The 18,445-nt window shown below is 50.2% G+C and overlaps 1 protein-coding gene across 1 annotated transcript in view; it reads right to left on the bottom strand.

The window, feature by feature from the left end:
• Positions 1-18,445, bottom strand: part of Mindy4 (MINDY lysine 48 deubiquitinase 4) — a 105,278-nt gene that overhangs the window by 13,827 nt on the left and 73,006 nt on the right. Inside the window, exons 14-15 of the mRNA XM_052173779.1 lie at positions 6,701-6,764; positions 4,276-4,437 (exon numbers count right to left, since the gene is read on the bottom strand). Coding sequence (XP_052029739.1) covers positions 4,276-4,437; positions 6,701-6,764 — 226 coding nt within the window. The remainder of the gene's footprint in view (positions 1-4,275; positions 4,438-6,700; positions 6,765-18,445) is intronic.

Genomic DNA, 18,445 nt, shown 5'->3' with positions numbered 1-18,445 from the left:
GCGTCCAGGGATCCTTGAGGCCAAGGATCGTTCAACGCGCTATATCCCGTCAAAGTCTCCCTCTGCCAGCTGTGGCCAGCAAGGCCAGCTCGTTCATGGCCTCACGAGCTTCTGTGCCTTTTTCATCTCATTCTTGTCACTCTTAAGCTGTGAAGCTGACTTAACCTTGATTGACAGGCTGATGTGATGGGAACAATTTTTCACGTGTATGTGCCAAATGACTGACAGACGCCCAGATTTTATCAAATGAATGGTCACAACATTCTCTGGGTTTTTGTTATCTGAGTTTCTTTTTAGTCTTTGTTTTCTGGGGGGATAGTTGTTTGTATGTTGTATGGAGACAGGAACTCCACAGGTAGCCCAGGCTGGTCTTAAAATTCTAGATTCCTGAGTTCTAGGATAATAGGCCTAGGTCTCCTGTAATATTTTTTATTAAGTGAACTATCCTTTCTCTATTAACTTGCAATCTAGCCATTGTGGGGTGTGCACGTGTTTGTGTGTGTTTTCTGTGATCCATTTGTTTCTTCTTATGCCTGTTTTGATTACTGTGGTCTTCATTGTGCTGGTGGCTGCAAACTCCACTATGTACTTCCAGCTGCCTGTCTCCTGGGCACTGATACTTCCTTAGATAAATGACTTTGCAAACCCTTTGGAATTTTCTTCCATTGATGTGCTGGGGTCTTCATCTAGTATCTTGAGTGTGATAGGCCAGTGCTCTACCATGAATTCTGTTAGGGATTTGTAATTTTCAGTTTATGGAAAGTAATATCTTTAGTCCTTGGTATTTTCATGTTTTGTTTTGTTTTGTTTTTTAATTTTTAGTTTTGAAAAGTATCTTTTTGGGTTTGCATTGTCTTTATCAAGAACGTTTGTGTGTGTGCGTGTATGTGTGTGTGCGTGTGTGTCTGTTATATCCAATCATCTTTCTAAGCTTTCAGAAGATGACTATAGTGGTTTTATATTTATTTCTGAATAGATCACTGCATCCACATATGAATTTTTAGGGGTAGTTTTAATTTTTCTTAAAAACTAGTAATTTTGTGTGTGTGTGTGTGTGTGTGTGTGTGTGTGTGTGTGTGTATGAAGATCAGAGAACAAGTTAGGGTTAGTACTTTCCTTCTACCATATGGGTTCTGGGTCTTGAACTCAGGTCAGGGGGTTGGTGGCAAGTGCTTTACCTGCTGAGCCATCTTGCTCATTCTTGGAGTGTTTTTTTAAATCTGGATCTTAATCTTTCACGGAAGCGGTGACCAGCTCCAGGAGGTACAGGGTGTGGCATTCAAGCACTTGTTCTCAAGGATCAGCACTTGACCACAGCAGAGCTGCCTTCCTGTCTATGACGGTAGCATTCATTTGATGCACTCACACTTTATCCTCAACAACACAAAAGACTACGGGGGCACCGTGCTAGAGAAAATGAGATCAATGAAGACAGCAGAGAGAAATGACTCAAACGAGTACAGAAGCGCAGCACCCACCCTGTCAGTCACCATCACGTCTCCTGTAACCAACAGAGGCAGCCACTGACCTAGTGTGACACACTGCTAACTAGAACAATGTGCTATCATTTCAGAAGGGCTGAAATGTGAGGAAATGTCCATCCTGAAGGCAATAAAATGTGATACTTAGATCAAGGAAAGGCCTACGAAGGGATCAGGTGCTTGGAGGGAAGGTGACAAGGTGAGAGAACTCTACTTAGAGAAATGACAGAGATGACTAGGACTTCCCTTTCAAAAAGAAACATTAAGGCAAAGGTGGAAGAGTAGGGTTGGGAAGGACAGGTGGAGGGGATACGCAGAGGCCCAGAGGAAGAAACGACCCCTAAGAGGCAGGTGTAGCTAAAGGCCCAGCATCGGGAGCCAAATGAAGAGGAAAGGGACATCTCTGGGAGGGCCATAGGCCACGGCAAGCTCGGGGTTTTAATCTCTGCTTTAGTTATTTGTGCTCAGGCCACATAGCAAAGACCACAGAATGTGTGGCTTGAACAACATAATCTTATTTTCTCAAAATTCTGGAGCATTCTGAAATCAAGGTGTCATCTGGACTGTTTGCCGGGGATAGCTCTCTCCTGCTTCTGGTTGACCGCCGTTCTGTCTCACAAGGTCTCTCTGTGTCTACGCACTAATCTCGTCTTATGACGACACTGTTGTGTGGATTAGGGCCATCCTGGTGACCTCATTCTAACTTAATCACCTTCTTAAATACCATCACGAAATACAGTCCTGCTCAGAGGTCCTGGGGGTCAGGATTTCATATATGAATTTTAGCAGATACAGCATAGCTCCAATAGTCCTGGAGAAGGAAGAGCCCCTGCTTTTGAGCACAGAATGGTGTGATTACATTGTTTCCTACTGCCTTAGTGAAGGAACAGGATGGGAAAGGGGGTGTCAGGATCAATGATATTCAAATACTGGGTCTTCCTCATGGCTCTGTTAATGCTATCCAGTAAGTGGGGCCAGCTAGGCCAAAAATTTGTCTCAGTCCAGCTTCCTTGAATAAGACTGATAGAAGGCCTAGTTCCGTGGGGAGGAGAGGCGGTGTTACGGCGAAGGCTGCTAGGCCCCACCTGCGTCTTGAGAGTGGGAGAGGCCAAGACTCAGCCTTGACGACCTCTCGAGAGAGCGAGCACATCTAGAATCCCTCCTTTAGTGAGCTTGCCATGGCACAGCACAGGAAGGTGTCTGTTCCCCACACAGGACAATCCTCCCAAGCTTGACCAGCAAGCGGCCCATGTGGGTTCAAGGAATCTACAAGAAAACAGCCACTGGGCCCACATTTCTGAAGGAAGAATGATCTTGACTGTTTTTCTCACCATTTGCTCCCTACTGATCAAATCAAAACAGGTTATTTTTTTCCCAGGCAGCCTGGACCATAGGAAGACATCAGGGCTCATGCTTAGCCTGGAGTCTATGAAACTGGAAAAGCTTACCCTGGATTGGGAGGCTGGAGAGTATTGGGAGCCTGCCAGACTCTCGGTGCTTCTCTTTGGCCACATGGTCAAACTGCTGCCTTAGTCCTGACAGCAGCAGAACCAGAAAGGAACTGTGCCCTTTCCTCTCCAGGCAGTTAGAACCAACATGTCTGCATTCTGTGGACTGGGGTGTCTGTCACTCAGATAGGTGGTCAAGGGGCAGCACCCCTTCCCACCCTGGAGTCATTTACCTAACACTCTAGGGGCCCATATGGCGAGACTTTTTCCAGTTTGTGGCAACGATGAAGCCTCTGCACTCTTGGTGTCTGAGAGGTGTCAGCAGTCTCCTGTTAACCTCAGGACAGTGCTCCTCACACCTCCAGCCACAGAACAGTGGGTGCTATGGAGCCACTAAGCGTGAGTTCTAAGAAGATCTGAATGCAGGTGAGGCAGCAGGTCTGACTGAGAGCAGCTGTGGCCAGCCATGGCGCAGTCACAGTGCCTCACCACATTCACTGCAAGTGTTCTTTCCCAGCAAGACAGGAGGCATAGGGAGCACACCCAGCAAACAGGCCAAAAGAAGCTATGAGCTAAGCTATGTCCCTTCGAAAGACATGTAAGCCCTCCATGTCTCTGAAGAGGAGCTCATCTGGAACTGGGGTTGCTGTCCATGCCACTGCTTAAGATGAGGTCATACTGGAGGAGTGTGCCCTTCATCCAACTGAGGTTCTCAGAAACAGAGACGTAGGGAGCAAACAGCCAAGTGACAATACAGGCATGGCCTGGAATGCTGCATCTAAAAGTCCAGGAGCAACAAGGAATGCTGAAATATGTCACAAGTCAAGGGAGACATGAACGGGTTCACCTGGTGGCCCTCAGAGGGAGCACAACTAGCTCACACCTTGGTCTGGGAGCACTGGGGTCTAGGACTATGAGCAAAAGCACCTCTCTTGTTGCGGCAGCCCTAAGAAAGTAATGCAAAGTCAAAGACATCAATCTTTTCCCTCTCTCAACCCACTGCACATATGCATGAATATGAGACATACACATGCATGTACACACACACACACACACACACACACACACACACACACACACTAGAGGCAGCCACTCTGATGCACAGCCACATTATGAACCCTTACAAGTTCTTTTCAGCTCTCCTTCCTGGACCCAGAATCTACTCTTTGAGTCTGAAGCGGCTGTGGCAAAGGCAGCAAAGTCATATTTCTCCTCGGCTGCTGGTATTCAGACTGGACCTGAACTCCAGCCAGCTTTCAGAACCAGAGCCTAGCTTCCCTTCCTCCATGTCTATCTAATAGGGCCAGGGAATAAGGCTGCTGGGATGCGGGAGTGCATGTGGGTACCTGGCACACATTGTAGTGTTCAAAGAGAGATAGGAAACCGATGTCGCTGCGGGCCTCAATGCCCCGGAGGAGCGTGATGTTCCCATCGCCCGAGTCCAGCTCCACTACATCATTGAAAACATTAGACACGGCTCTCCCGGTCAGGAGAAGATTGACAAGTTCCTGTTGATGAGAGTAGGGGAAGCTGCGTCAGATCTCTGAAATCAGCCTTGGGAGGGCGGACGGGAGGCTGAGAACAAGGGAAAAAGGGTGGAGGGGGAAAGAAACCAAGGATGACGAGAAACCAGAGTGCAGGGCTGGGGCCGTAGACGCTAGAGTTTTCCACAGGCTCCGATGGGAGAAATCTGCCTTTGGAAGGACTCAGCAATCTAGCTACAAGCACTCCTTAAACAAAGTATACAGGAGCCTGTCCTAAGTCAGCACTGGGGGGACCTTAGAGTGTCTACAACACGGCTCCATGCTCCGGGCCAGTTATGGAGGTCAAGGACTATCTGTGAGGTCAAAACCTAATGTAGGATATGAGTAGGGCTATAAAAATGTGTGCACAGTGTTCCCTGCCCCACAGAGACACACAATCAAATAACCAAGTGAGAACAGTTTTGTTGGAGAGTGACCTCCGGGAGAGTCTTGAAAAATAGTGCTTTTAAAAATAAGCATTTTAATGTTCGAAATGACATTAGACTCAATGGAAGTTGCAAAAATAGTCCAGAGAGTTCCTGTGTACCCTTCACACAGCTTCCCTCAATGATAACATCTCACAGGACCCAGTGCATCTCACAGCCAGGAAGCCAGCCAACCCTGCACACTGTTGTACCAAGGAGGTGCCCTGGTCTTACAGGGGACTCATGGGGATGCTAAGGAAAGCAAGGAGGGGGAAAGGAAGAGGCAGAGAGGGCAGCGAAAGGTGGTGCTGAGCTTGCCTCAGATAGTAGGTATCCGACAGGCCTGTGGCTCACGCCTCATGCCCAGCCAAGCACCAAATATAGAACCTCAGACCTGGACTTGGTGTCAGCAGCTGAATGGCACCTCCAGGAGTATCCATCTCTGGAAGCTGTGCTGCGGTGGAGCACTGAGGCAGGACAGCACTACGTCCCATCAGTGGTTAGGAATAAACAAACTGAGCCTGACGGACGAGAAAGGACTTGTCCTGGCCGGGTAGCCTGAAAGTGACTGGTCTGAGCCTTCACTGACATCTGCCGAGTGTGGCACCAGTGCCACCCTTGTTACCCTAGTGGCAATCCTGGCAAGACAAACACTCCAGCTAAAAGGTAGCAGCTTCCGCTGGCTCTCTGGGGACAGACTGATTAATTCACCCCTAGTGTTCAGACAAGCAGTCCCTCTGTGTTATCCCCCTTCCCCTCCCCCCCCCCAAAGGCTAGCATGCCAGTGAGGCAAGCAAGCTCACGGCTGTCTCCCAGCCTGCAGGAATGGCGTTGCCACCTCTACCCAACCTATGCTCTTCAGGGCGAAGTTCACAGAACTGTTTTCTCTTGAATTGTGAGAATGATATTCTGGGTAAATGACACAAACACCCCTGCCCCAGTGACAGTTAGGCCTCCACTGATGGCCGCCAAGGGGCCTTCATTAGAAGGAGACAGTGAAGGGGCCTCATTGTGTCCTTGAAGGGGAAATGACAAAATAACTCAAAGGAAATAACTGCTCTGAGATACTGTACCTCAGGTCAGAGGCTACTAAGAAAGGTACTGTCTTGGGTTGTTTTGTGTGTGTGTGTGCGTGCGTGTGCATGTGCGTGTGCGTGTGCGTGTGTGTGCGTGTGTGTGTGTGTTTGGAAAGTTTTTCCATCTGGTTTTCAATGAGAAGAAAGGCCCCCTGCGCTTCCATCTGGGCAGAAGACTGAGTACTGGCTCTGCACACCCAGAGACAACATGTTTATTTGACCCTCACGGCCATTCCTAGAGGCCTTGAGAAAGGAAGCTGTCTTCATGCAGACAAGAGAGGCTTGTGATGCTCTTTAGTGGCATTCCCTGACAGGGAGGATGAATGACAAGTGAGGTCTGGGTGGCTCTGGTCCCCAACGGGGTTTTTTTGTAAAGATGCAGAGGGAAGGGCGGTTGTGAAGGCAATGCCCTCTGCAAGTGTAATCGACGTATGCCGCTCCCCGGGGTTGCCAGCCATGCTGGGGCATGTTTAAACAGCCTGGGCTCCGTGCAGTTCAACACTTAAGTGAAACTCATGCTCCACCTCTTGTGCATCCCCGTGGCTCTAAGAATACCAGTCAGCAGGAAGCGTGCTAAATGTGGAAAGCAAACTAAGCTTTCTTCCCAGGTCTCCATGGCAGGGAAGGCCAGAAGAGGCAGGCTCATGAGAGCTGCTTGGCGGGTCTTTGAGGTGAAGAACAAAGAAGGTAACTCAGGATGGGGAAGGCTGCCTGGCTTCCCCTCTGCCGACCCCACTGCCTCCTGACCTGTGTGCAGTATCCGTGAGCTCCAATGAGATGGCTGGTGGGGACATCGAAGTCCTGGCGGACACTAGAAAGCATGAAAAAGAGAGGCATTAGCAAGTGTGTGGCACACTGAGCAGCCAGGTGCTCTCTCTGGGGCTGGGCTATGGATTTCAGATTTCCTGAGAACATAAGCATTCTTGTTGCATTATAGGGGTGGTGACACAAAACTGGCCTCCATTTTGATCACACCAAAATCTGGTGAGTGAAATATAAAAGGACCTTGGGTGGGGAATCCAATGTCCAAAAGTCACAGCACAATTACCAGTAACAATGGAGTGTGTGTGCCTGTCTCTGGGCCTCAGTCAAGTCAACCTGTTCAAACAGGAGAAATTGGCTGGAACAGACTCTAATAGCTTTGCTGTAGTTTCAATATGGCTGGAGTATGTCTCCCAAGGGATTGTGTGCTAAAACGTAACTCCCACTGTGAGACAGTAAGAGTGTAAAAAGTTGTGTACATGCATGTATGCTTCTAGAGGCCACGGGCTGATGTCCGATAACCTCTATAACTTTCCACCTTATTGTTTGTGTGTGTGCTCACACACACACACACACACACACACTCATACATGAACACGCAAGCACCTGCCACAGGGAAACAGAGGACTACTTTCAACCAACAAGAATAGGTTCTTTTTTTCTCCATGTGGGATCCAGGGATTGAACTTGTGTCACTAGGCTTGGTGGCAAGTGTTCTTTCCACTGCGCCATCCTGACAGACTCCACCTTAACTTTTAAAAGATTTTCTTTGAGAATTTCACGTTTAGAAATACGATATCTATCCCCTTTAGTCCTAGCTCCTCCCAGATCCTCCAGTCATACCCTTGCCAGCTCCAGACAGCCCACTAAGTGCAGATGGTGTTGGCTATATGTGTGTGGTGCACTGCCTTGTTTATTTATTTTTTAGACAGGGTCTCTCACTGAGCCTAGGGCTCGCCAGACTGGATGGCCAGTGGAGCTCACTGTTTGCACTGTGGATCCACAGGGATCCTCCTGTCGCCTCAGGGGTGGGGTTACAGCTTTTCACAGCGATACCTGGCCCCTTTACACGAGTATTGGGGATCTGAACACAGGTCTTCACACTTAAAGCAGTAAGGACTTTACCAACTGAGCCATCTCCCTAGCCCAAGAAGGTAGACTCTTAGTAACTATGGTGATTAGAGTTGAGGCCTTTAGGATTAGACTACGATTGAGTAAAGTCATTAGGATGAAGCCACTATGGTTGACTTGTTAGTCTGATCAGGTCAAACAGAGGGGAGGTGGGAGAGAGGGGAAGAAAAAGAAGAGGGGAGGGTGGAGGGAGGAGGCATACAGGTGCTCCCTCTGCTTTTGTGTGCTCCCTGTCCCTCCTCAGGACTCTGCCAGCAAGAAGATCATTATGAGATACAGACCCTCAACTCCCAGAACCATAAGCCAAAATATACATTTCTCATTTAAAACTGACTGTGTTTATGGTAGGAAGTTGCTGGCATTAGAAGTCAGCCTACCATAGAAAGCCTGTTGCCACCTGAGTGCAGCTTTTGTCTTGGGCACCACACCCCCCAAGATTCCCTACCCACAAGGAAAACCCTGCCTCAAAGAGACAGCTGGCCTGCCAAAGACACTCTGCTCATGGATGCTAGGATAGTGGGAAACCCTGGCAGGCGGTGTCCAAGGCCTACGAGCCCTCTCCCTGTTACCTGTGTAGCTCTGTACTTGGGTCAGAACCGCAAACAGCACAGAGTGAAGAGGCTCTTTACCAAAAGAAATTCTTCAAACTAGACAAACGGGTGTAAGCTGAGAGGAAAGAACGGCTCAGGGTTCTCATGGTGACAGGGACCCTCACCGGTGACGGGTGAGAGCTGACCATGAGAAAGCATGAACGTCTCCATGCCCAGCCTCAAAGCCCTCCCTGCCATCACCTTCATCCTACCATTAGGATTCTGGCCCTTCAGACATCCTAAGGTAAGTCTCTGTGGAGGCACCAACGTCATGTGTCCTAGAACCAGTTGGCCAGCACAGAGGAAAGTAGTCATGGCCACTGACCACACACAGCATGAGGCCCCCAGGCAAGAAGGACTTACTACATCTATTTAAAAGATGTGGAAAGAGGCTCAGACAGGTGGGCACTGGGAGTAGGCAAGAGAAGAGAGTCTGAAACTTAGGCCTCTGTGGCTACTCGCAGACCCGACTGCAAGCTGCCGACCTGGCTCTATGCCCAGGGCCTGATCTGCTTCCTACATCCACAACCCAGAAGAAGCACTGAGCTGGGGCCACGGGTGGCAAGGACTCAGGGACTGGGCATTTGTTTTTCCAGTCAGTGAAAGACAAGCAAGAACCTGGTCTCAATACACGCTACAAGTCTAAGGTCCCCAAAATGCACAGTCCAGTCCTCTTCCCTTCCCAGATAACTTCACAGACTCAAGCTGCTTCATACTTCCTCCCCACCCTCACAAAAGTGTGTGTGTGTGTGTGTGTGTGTGTGTGTGCGCGCGCGCGCGCGTGCGCAGGTGTATGGTTTTATAATTGAATAGTCAAATGGGAAAGTAGTGCTCAGGAGATAGACTCCAGGTAGCGTCCCAGAGACCTGTAAAGAACCACAAAGGCCGCGGGGTGCTCTGGGAAGGTCTGTAGGTCTCGCCCACTAGAAGCAGACCAGCGTGCCTGGGAGAGAGCCAGCAAGGGGTGACTCATGGCAAGCACAGTGCTGGGTTGGCGCTAGCTGAGGCAGAAGAATTGATGGAAACGTTCTCTGTGGCATATACAACATCTTCTGACGAGAAGAAAATAACCTCAAAGCAGTCCTGGGGGGACTGATAAGCATCACTGGCCGCCGGCCACCTGTGGCTTTCAGAAGCAGCCCGATCTTCATAAGCCCTCGGCCGCGTGTTCACCCAGCGGGCCCGAAAGCCTGCGTCAGCTGGGAGAAGAGGGACTAGCAGAGCGGACAATGGGAGGAAATGGTAATTGCATCCTTAGGTGCAAACACGATGGGAAATTCAGAAGTTGCCTGGATCTTAAAAGGGAGGGACATGTGTATTTCACATTAGGGCACCCGGGAGACGCCAAGGAGCAGCTTATGGCTTAAGAGATTTACAACTTTGGCAATGGCAAGGCCCAGTCCTCCCCTGGGGAGCTCTGACAAGGCCCACGTGTGAGGAGGCCTGGGTCAGAGGCCATCCTCCTCTGCTTTGGCTACACAAGAGATCAGCTTGCACAGAAGCCTGATGCCGCCTGAGTTCTAGCGCCAGCCTGCTGAAGAAGAATTGCAAGTGTTTTGGCCCTAGGCCTCAGCCTCCCATTCCGGAGAAAAATGGTCTTTGACTGAATTATGTCTCCCCAAATCCATACATTAAATCCAGCCTGAAGGAACAAACCTGCTTATAGTCCCAGTTACCCAGGAGGCAGAGGCAGGAGGACTGAAAATCCAAGGTCAAAGTGTTGCTGTGGTTCACACCTTTAATCCCAGGACATAGGCAGAGGCAGACAGATCTCTGAGTTCAAGGCCAGCCTGGTCTACAGAACTAGGGCCAGAGAAATCCTATCTTATAAATAGGATTTCTCAAACTCAAAGCAGTTGACAAACAAAATTAAAAAGAAAAAAGAAAGAAGTCCAATGTCAGCAGGGTTAGAGTAAGACTGTTAAAAAATTTAAAATGGAAAAGGATTGTTTAGCTCAACAGTAGAGCATTTGTCCAGCAAACATGAAGTTCTCAGTTCAATCCTCAGTATAGTAGCATGTACACAGACACACACACACACACACACACACACACACACACATTCCCAATCAACTATGGGACCCTCACAATATGCATCTAGGGAAAGTGAGGGCCTTTAAATGAGTGCTTATATTAAAATGAAGCCAGTGGGGTGGGTCCTGACCCCACCACCCTGCAGAGTTGTCAGAATAAGGTTCTGTATTCAATGGATACAGATCTGTCTCTGTCTCTGTCTCTGTATCTGTCTCTGTCTCTGTATCCTGCATCAGTGTGTTCCCAGCCTTGTTAGCACCAGCCTAACTAACTAGGACAAGGGACTTCCAATGTCATTGTAGACATAAAGCTCTCTTTTAACAAAATCTTCTGTGCAGTAGTCCATTTTATAGAAGCCAAGGAAGGAGCTTCTATGTTGAAGGCAAAGATTAGCTTGCTCCACACTTCCCGCTAGGATCCTGAGCCATGGGGGTACAACACGCAGTAGTGAGGGTCATGGGTTCCTTGGGGAAGGAGGGGCCTATGCTTCAGGTCCCTCCAGCAAACTGTGCTTCCCTGCTCTGCAAAGCCAATAAGCACACAGTGGGAAAGCCTTAGTTAAGCTGACCTGGTAGGTGGGACTGCTACAGTAATAGATACCCTGCTCCCAACACATGTGGGGGTCATGGGCCAGTCGCCTGGTGACACAAAGCAACAGGGAGCAGTTCTTGGGAGGCCAGCAAAGACCAAGCCCCTCAAATCTTTTCACCATCTGGAGGTCCCCGGCAAAGAACAGAACAAGAGAGCCCCGGGGCCAGGAGGGCTCAAATGTAGGGTCGGGAAGAGGACTGGTCCAAGCTAGTGATCTTACATCCAAGATTCAAGGGCCTCTGCCCTTTCCACACATCTCACAACAGCTGGTGCTTCTGCTGTGGAGCAAGCTGACAACACAGGATACGATCTGCAGCTGCAGATCCTTCCAAATGCATTCTTCTCTCAAAAGCTTTGGGAGGCCGGGAGGACGGGACCCTCATATCTCAATGATGGGGAAACTGAAGTCCCAGAAAAGACTGGACTTTGTTGTTGTGTGGCTACATGGCAGCCAGTGCCAGTGTTCAACATGGTCTGACATATAGCCAGACATTAGCCTCGCAGTCAGCTCCAGGCAGGCCAGAGCCCTGAACCCCACCTAGCTTCTACCAACCCTGGCGCCAGCCAGCTTGTCCCTTCACCTAAAAGTCTCCCATGTGAACATGGCATTTGGCACAGAAACTTCTAAGCAGAAGGGACAATAATAGGCACATGCAGCCCACAGACATGGCCCCACCTCTAGTCTATCTTCCTGAACAAAGGCAGGTTGGTGGCCAGCTCAGCCTCCGATATCCAAGTGACCAACCCTACCTCCCTCACAGCCTGGGTTCGCACTGAAGGAGTGAGAGACCAGGGGAAGATTAGTGATCTCTGGGAACTTCTGGGATGGGAACAAGGGTGGTTGGTCCCTGACACTTATCTTTGAAAGCCTTGGGTGAACAGAACCCTGCCATCCCTTTTCTGCCTAAGCACTTGGGCTCTGCAGAACCATGTCCCTGGGTGATCTCTTACGCTCATGGCCCTGTCCAATCGCGGCATCCTGCACCCCCAACCTACTTCAAGGAGGTGACTTTCTGCAGTGAGACATGTGGCTGTAACGCAGCTGAGAGAATCTGGGCTCTATGTTGGTGAGGACTGGGTTTAAGCTCAAAGTCTACCCCTTCTTGGGAGTCTGTGTTCCAAAGGCCACATGAGCGTGGCGATGCCTCCTATTATGGGTTACTGTGAGAACAGAGTGAGATAAACTATATAAAGCCTCTGGCATGTGGTAAATGTCACTTCCTTTTTCCTACAATCACAATAATTAAAAACAGGAAAACAATGACTGAGAGGTCACAATTCCTGCCACCTCAACCATTCATGTCATAGCCAAGAGCCTATGGTGAACCGGGCCTCCAAAAAGTCAAAATGTAGCTGAGGACATCTACAAAGGACTGGGGAAGACGGTTCTTCCAGGAAGAACCAGGGGGACAGGTCAGTGGTCAGGTGCTTGAATGTCAGGCCTCTTCTTCCTCTAGGATAACAATAGCTACCCTACAGGGTTGTTACAATGAGGGATCAGACCATGGAGAAGCCTTGCATAAGGTGAGAGCATCATGGCAGGAGGGTCCTTCCCGCGGTGTAGGGAAGCTCTGCAGAGTGAAGAAGGGCCTTTCTGAAGAAGGAAAAAGAAAGAACAGCGACCCATGGTCCTCACTACTTCCCAGAGCATCCCCAAGGAACTCCTGCGTGTTGTACCCCCAAGCTGCCTGTGCCTCGTGACTCCTGATCTCTCCCTGGCTCGGGCACCAGTCCTCTCAGCATCATTCCTAGAGACTGATTTTTTTTTCTGTCTGACAAGCCCTAATTGCCAGTCCTCACAGCCTTCCTCTGTAAAGAGACCAGCCCTTCTTTACCTCAGAGACAGAAATACCTCATCTCTCCTCTCCTTCCTTCCTATCTTCAGAGCCCATACCAATTTTTCTCATATGACCTCTTTGCCCCTCTAGGCAACAAAGGGCTTTTAGGACCAGGTAATGTTCTGTTGGTTCCTTACTGGCCAGAACTGGGCTCCAGACCCTGCAGATGCACATCAAGTACCAAGTGGGAGAAGCTGGAAGCAAGGGAATCCCTGATAACAGCTTCCAACAGCTAGATTCCAGGTGGCAAGCCGAGGAAGGGACATAACCAGTGGCCTACCCTTAGCCCAGGCTGCCCTTCGGGAAGGTTCTGCCCTCTCTCCTCCTACTGAGGTCCTTCTTCTTCTGGATACCTGAACCCTCAATGGAGGAAATAGGGAGAACAAAAACATACACATAGACCTGAGGGTCAGGAGGGCCTCAGCTATCAATCACACGGTATCCTGGACCACAGAGTGGGCCCCTCTGGTGCACCCCCCGAGGCTCAGTGTCCATTGGCAGAGCTACTGCCCTCAGATAGCACTAGTGGGCACTACCCAGCTAAATTTGCCATCTCTGTAGCCTGGGGACCTGTCAGACCTTGACAACTAAACTTGGAAGTACAAAAGGCCATCAAGTTCCCAGGCTGATGTGGGCCTATCTAGAGCTTTGCTCTCTTTCCACTTTTAGTCATCAGACACCTGAGTAGCTCCTGTCACCATCCTCCAGGGACGAAGATATATGCACAGCCTATCAAACTGGGGGCTACAAGACAAGTGTCGCTGTCAGCTAGGACAGCAAATCATCTTTCACTTCTCACAGATCCCTGAGAAGTAAGAGAATGATCTCGGGCTTGTGGTCTGTTCCTTGGGCTGCCACAAAGATCACAAAAGCCCAAGGTAGAAGTAAGGATCCTCTCCTCCACAGGAAGCTAGGTCGCCTCCTGACTTCACAGTCTGCTGGCTAGATTTATGTCAACTTGACACAACCTGACACAATCTGAGAGGAGGGAACCGTAATTAAGAAAATCCCTCCCTAGGGTCAAGCAGCAGGCCAGCCTTAGAGCAGTGGTTCTTAACCTTCCTAGCGCTGCAACCCTTCAATATAATTCTTCATGTTGTGATAACACCGCCCCGCCCCCGCCACCAACCATAAACTTATTTTTGTTGTTTCTTCATAACTGCAGTTTTGCTACTTTTTGAAACGTAATGTAAATATTTTTCAAGACAGAGATTTGTCAAAGGGATCTCAGCCTACAAGTTGAAACCACTGCTGTAGAGAATTTTCTTTATTAGTGATCGATGGGAGAACGCTCAGCCCACTATGGGTGGTACCACATCTGGGATGGTTGGTTGGTTCTGGATTCTATAAGAAAGTACGCGGAGTCAGCTGTATAGAACAAACCAGGAGGCAACACCCTTTTGTGGCCTCTAAATTAGCTCCTGCTTCTGGGTTCCTGCCCTGTTTGGATTCCAGCCCTGCCTTCCTTCAGTGATGCACAGCAGTGTGGAAGTGTAAGCCCAATAAACCCTTCCCTCCCCAGCTTGCTTTTTGGTCATGGTGTTCCGTAGCAGCAATAGAACCCTGACTGAGACACATTCCTTGAGGGGAGAGGATGGAAGGCCCTGGCCACACACTCACAGGGTAGTACATGAAGGGTGACTCATAAGGGAGTCTGCGTGAGACATCTGCGGAGACGCGGGTCTTCCCTTCCACACTTGACCTTGGTCTCCATCAGTTTAGCTGGCAGTGTAAGCATATTCTCCTCTCATGGGAAGTACTGTCGGAGCTCACTGAGGGAACTCACTGAGGGACTTCTTGTCATCTCCCAGCTGTAGCCTAAAGATCTTAATGGTCCAGTACCAGGGTCCCTCTCCATCCTGGCCAGCCTTGCACATTATGAGAGAGCCCTAGGTAGGAGAGGACTGGAGATCTGTCTGACAACATGGAGCCTGTAGCTGTGTGTGGAGATGAAAGTCCAGGCATTGGGGCTCCTGGTCTGGGTAACTGGTACCTCTCATTATCCAGAACTGAGAATGTTTAGGAACTCTGAGGATGCTGCCTGCCAAGCACTGCGCACACATCATCATGATGAAAGTCACACATGTGTAGGGGCAGCAGGTTCCCAACAAGAGCTTCCTAGCTCTTAGCCTCACTGCACACGTCTCTGGCCTCCCAGCTCCCCTGGGAGGGGGGGGGGGGCGTCTGCAAGTGGGCTAGCTTTGTGCCCGCCTTTATCTTTATCTCAGAAGAGCCTATGGGCCTTCCCCGAACTGACCTTGACTCTCCTCCTCTCCTATGCTCCCCCAGCCTCTACTTCCTGACTGAAGCCAAAACATCCTATTGCTGGACAGTAGAGTAAATCTTTGCTGTCTTCCCGGGGCACCCCAGGTTTCACACATTCGATGTCGGGCACAGCTAGGGCTAGCCACACGATGTGTGGGAGCACGACACCTGGTAGGGTGCAACTGTGGGAAGTCTGGTTCTTCTTGGGAACACAGCTGGGAGACGCAGAGAAGATGCAGAGGCTCCAAGTGCCAAAGACAGCATTGACTCCGGGGTGTCCTTCTCCTCCGCCCAGGCTTTACACGAATGAGTTCATCTTTGGCTTCTGCTTCCTGTGGCCAGACGGACATTCCGTCACTTGCCTTCCTAGCCAGCCACCATGGCTGACTCTCACTTCAGGGCTATTTTCTCAAGAAAAAGAAAATATCCTGCTGGCACTGTTGTTTCTAATCTCAAGAGTTTTGAGGGCAAGAGTCACATGGTGAGATGCGGTGTGGCAAGGCCCTGGCCCTCGATGCCTGGCTGTGCTGCCCAACATTGTGTTTTTGGACTTTCAAGATTGACCTTCTGCTGCCACAGATGCTGCAGTAATGAGTACTAATGGTCACTGGATACAAAAAACCAACATCTTTTCGGGCTGCGGGCATGACTTCTTGCCACTGGCGGGCAGTGCCTCACTGTGAGCCAGCCTGTGATTCCCAGAGCAGCCCCGCTTCCCCTTCCCACCCCTAGCCCTGGGTTACCCAAGCCTGACTTGGGCAGTACCATGATTGTAGGGCTCTGAGCATCCCTGGGGGCTTGTAAGAACCCCCTAGGGAAATCTCTAGGCACACGGCTCAGTGTCTACAAGTCATGAGAGCATGAAATGTAACACAGGCTTTACTCTAAGCAACTGCAGAGCTTAAAGAAAGAACACAAACAGCTTGAAATCAAGTTGTGAGGGTGGGTGGGGGGGCAACCTCCACAAGCCCCGCCCTCCCTGGGGGAAGCAAATTCAAAGGCCTGCTTCTGCCTGCTCCTGGGAGACCTGGCCTGGGTACGCTAGGTTTGCATCTGCCCACAGCATGCACCTAGCTCCACTCTGGTTCACAAGTGACCTATGGGTGATTTAAGAGCAGCCTCTGAACTGGAAAGAACCCCACCAGGGAGGGCAGAGTGTGCCCCTTCTGTCACTCCCTCACATCACACATGTCATCATGCTAACCTCTGCACAGTCTCAGAACAGCAATATTCATCTCAGTGCCCACCCAACACACACACACACACACACACACACACAAGTATTTGGAATGAACTAAGAAGGCCTTCCCAGCCCAGCACTCTCATAGCTAAGCAGCATTTTGATATTAAAAACTAGTCTCCTAAGACCTGTTTCCAACTACCACTCAAAGTGGTAACAGACCATCCAGAAACAGCATCAAAGGATTCTCCAAAGCTGACTCGGAACCCAGAGCAGGAAGGCCCTCGGCCATCATCTGCTCCCTACATTTTTTTAAGCAGAACTGGGAACAAGGAAGAGTCATGCCAGATGCTGAGGGGCAGGCAGGGCCTCGCCCTCCCCCCACAGCCACACTCACCGGCCTACCTGACTGTACCTGCTTCGCACAGTGAGCTTGGAAATGTTTTTTTTTTTTTATTTTGCAGAAATAGATTTTCCTGAAGAATAAGTTAGATTTAGTTTCATCAGCCCCAGTAAGCTACTGTAAAAGCATTGAGGACACCCTGGCCAGCCAGGTGGCCGCTGAGTGACAGTGGATCTAAGTGTCCCTGATCTACAATGAAACTGTAAAAGGTTTGCATTCCTGGTTTCGCCAATAGGCCACCTGGTGCCTGAGCTGGGTAACATCTGTACTTCTGTGTCCAGATGTCTATGGAGAAAGGCCACTGAGGGTTGGGACATTGGTATGCTCAGCAGAGCATACTCGTCTGCTGGGAGATGAGCGCTGTGACCATTTCAACACCACTCTCAGAAGCTGAGCAACACTAGGACCGCCCAGGCTGTTCCTATCCTCACAGCTACCCATCTTTCCTCTGAAGGAAGCCCCTGGATCACAGGAAGTGCAAGCAAGGTTAGTTCTGCTGGGATGCTCCCACCTCTAGCAGCCTTCTGAGGTATCTGCAGAGGCCGCCCAGGCAAGCCAGCTCTGCCCTGGTTCCCAGTGAAGTCTTCAGTCCACATGCCTCGTACTTGAATGGCTCTGAGGTAACGGTTGCTCCTCAAGTTCACTTCACACTGGGCATCCCGGGTCTGGGATCCGTTCTCCACCAGGCCCACCTCAGGCTCCACTGTGCTTAGATGTGGCCGGGAAGTACACTGTGAAGACCTGCTCATGCTGAGGCTGTGCATACTGAGAAGACCTCACAGGTGTCAAGGAGACAAGATTGAGGGAAGGAGTAACACGACCTATTGGAGGCTGGCATGTAACACAGTTCATCTTCATGCCCCCAGAGGTTTGCCCCAAGTGGGAGCATCCAAGCAGAGATGACCTTCCCCTGCCTACAATCCAGGAGCTTCCTGTGGAGGAAAGACAGGGCAAATCACGAGGGATGAGTGGCCCAGGAATCTCCAGTTCTTAGGGGTAGAAGCTCCGGCACATAGAAGCAATCAGGCCTGATTCCAAGTCTGTCTATCATCAGAATTCGCCTCTGTATGCAGCAAAGCAAACAAAGCTATGCAGGGCCAGCCTGCTTGGTAGCTGGCTTCCAGCTTGCCTAGGCAGACCATTTCCCTCCTAAAGCCATAGTGGCCATAGTGGATCCACCCAGTGGAGCAGGGTGACTCCACGTTCTGCAGTGCGACTGTCACGGCAAAGGGTTGGGCACATTGAAGCTGCACAGGCTGCGGCTGCTGCTGTTCTCACTGCCATGGGCCTGTCCTCTGCTCTGAGCTCTAAGGGAAGGCGAGGAGAGACCTCTGTTGTGAGATAAAACCCAACCCATAGCAGGTCCCTATTCAGCTCCTTGGGAAGGAAGAGGCCTAACCTCGACTATCATGCCTTGGGAACCTTAAGATCTACAGGGCTCAAGAAAGCTACCCAGAGGCCCTGGAGTCAGTTGGACTGTACCTCTGTGTCCATGTTACAGACACTTGTGTGTGTTTATCTGTGAACTGATGTCTATGTGTCCGTGTCCATATCCGTATGTGTGTGTGTGTGTGTGTCCGTATGTGTGTGTGCACACATGTGCTCCCTGGCTGTCAGGGCTGTAAGGCTGTAATGCTATCCCCACACTGATGAATGCCCACAAATGACAACCTGGATAGAGACTGCCCTCGACCTGCC

Source organism: Apodemus sylvaticus, chromosome 2 (genome assembly GCF_947179515.1).
Source record: "Apodemus sylvaticus chromosome 2, mApoSyl1.1, whole genome shotgun sequence".
Lineage (NCBI taxonomy): Eukaryota > Metazoa > Chordata > Mammalia > Rodentia > Muridae > Apodemus > Apodemus sylvaticus.
Note: the sequence above shows the minus strand (reverse complement) of the source record. Positions and strands in the feature narration are given on the sequence as shown.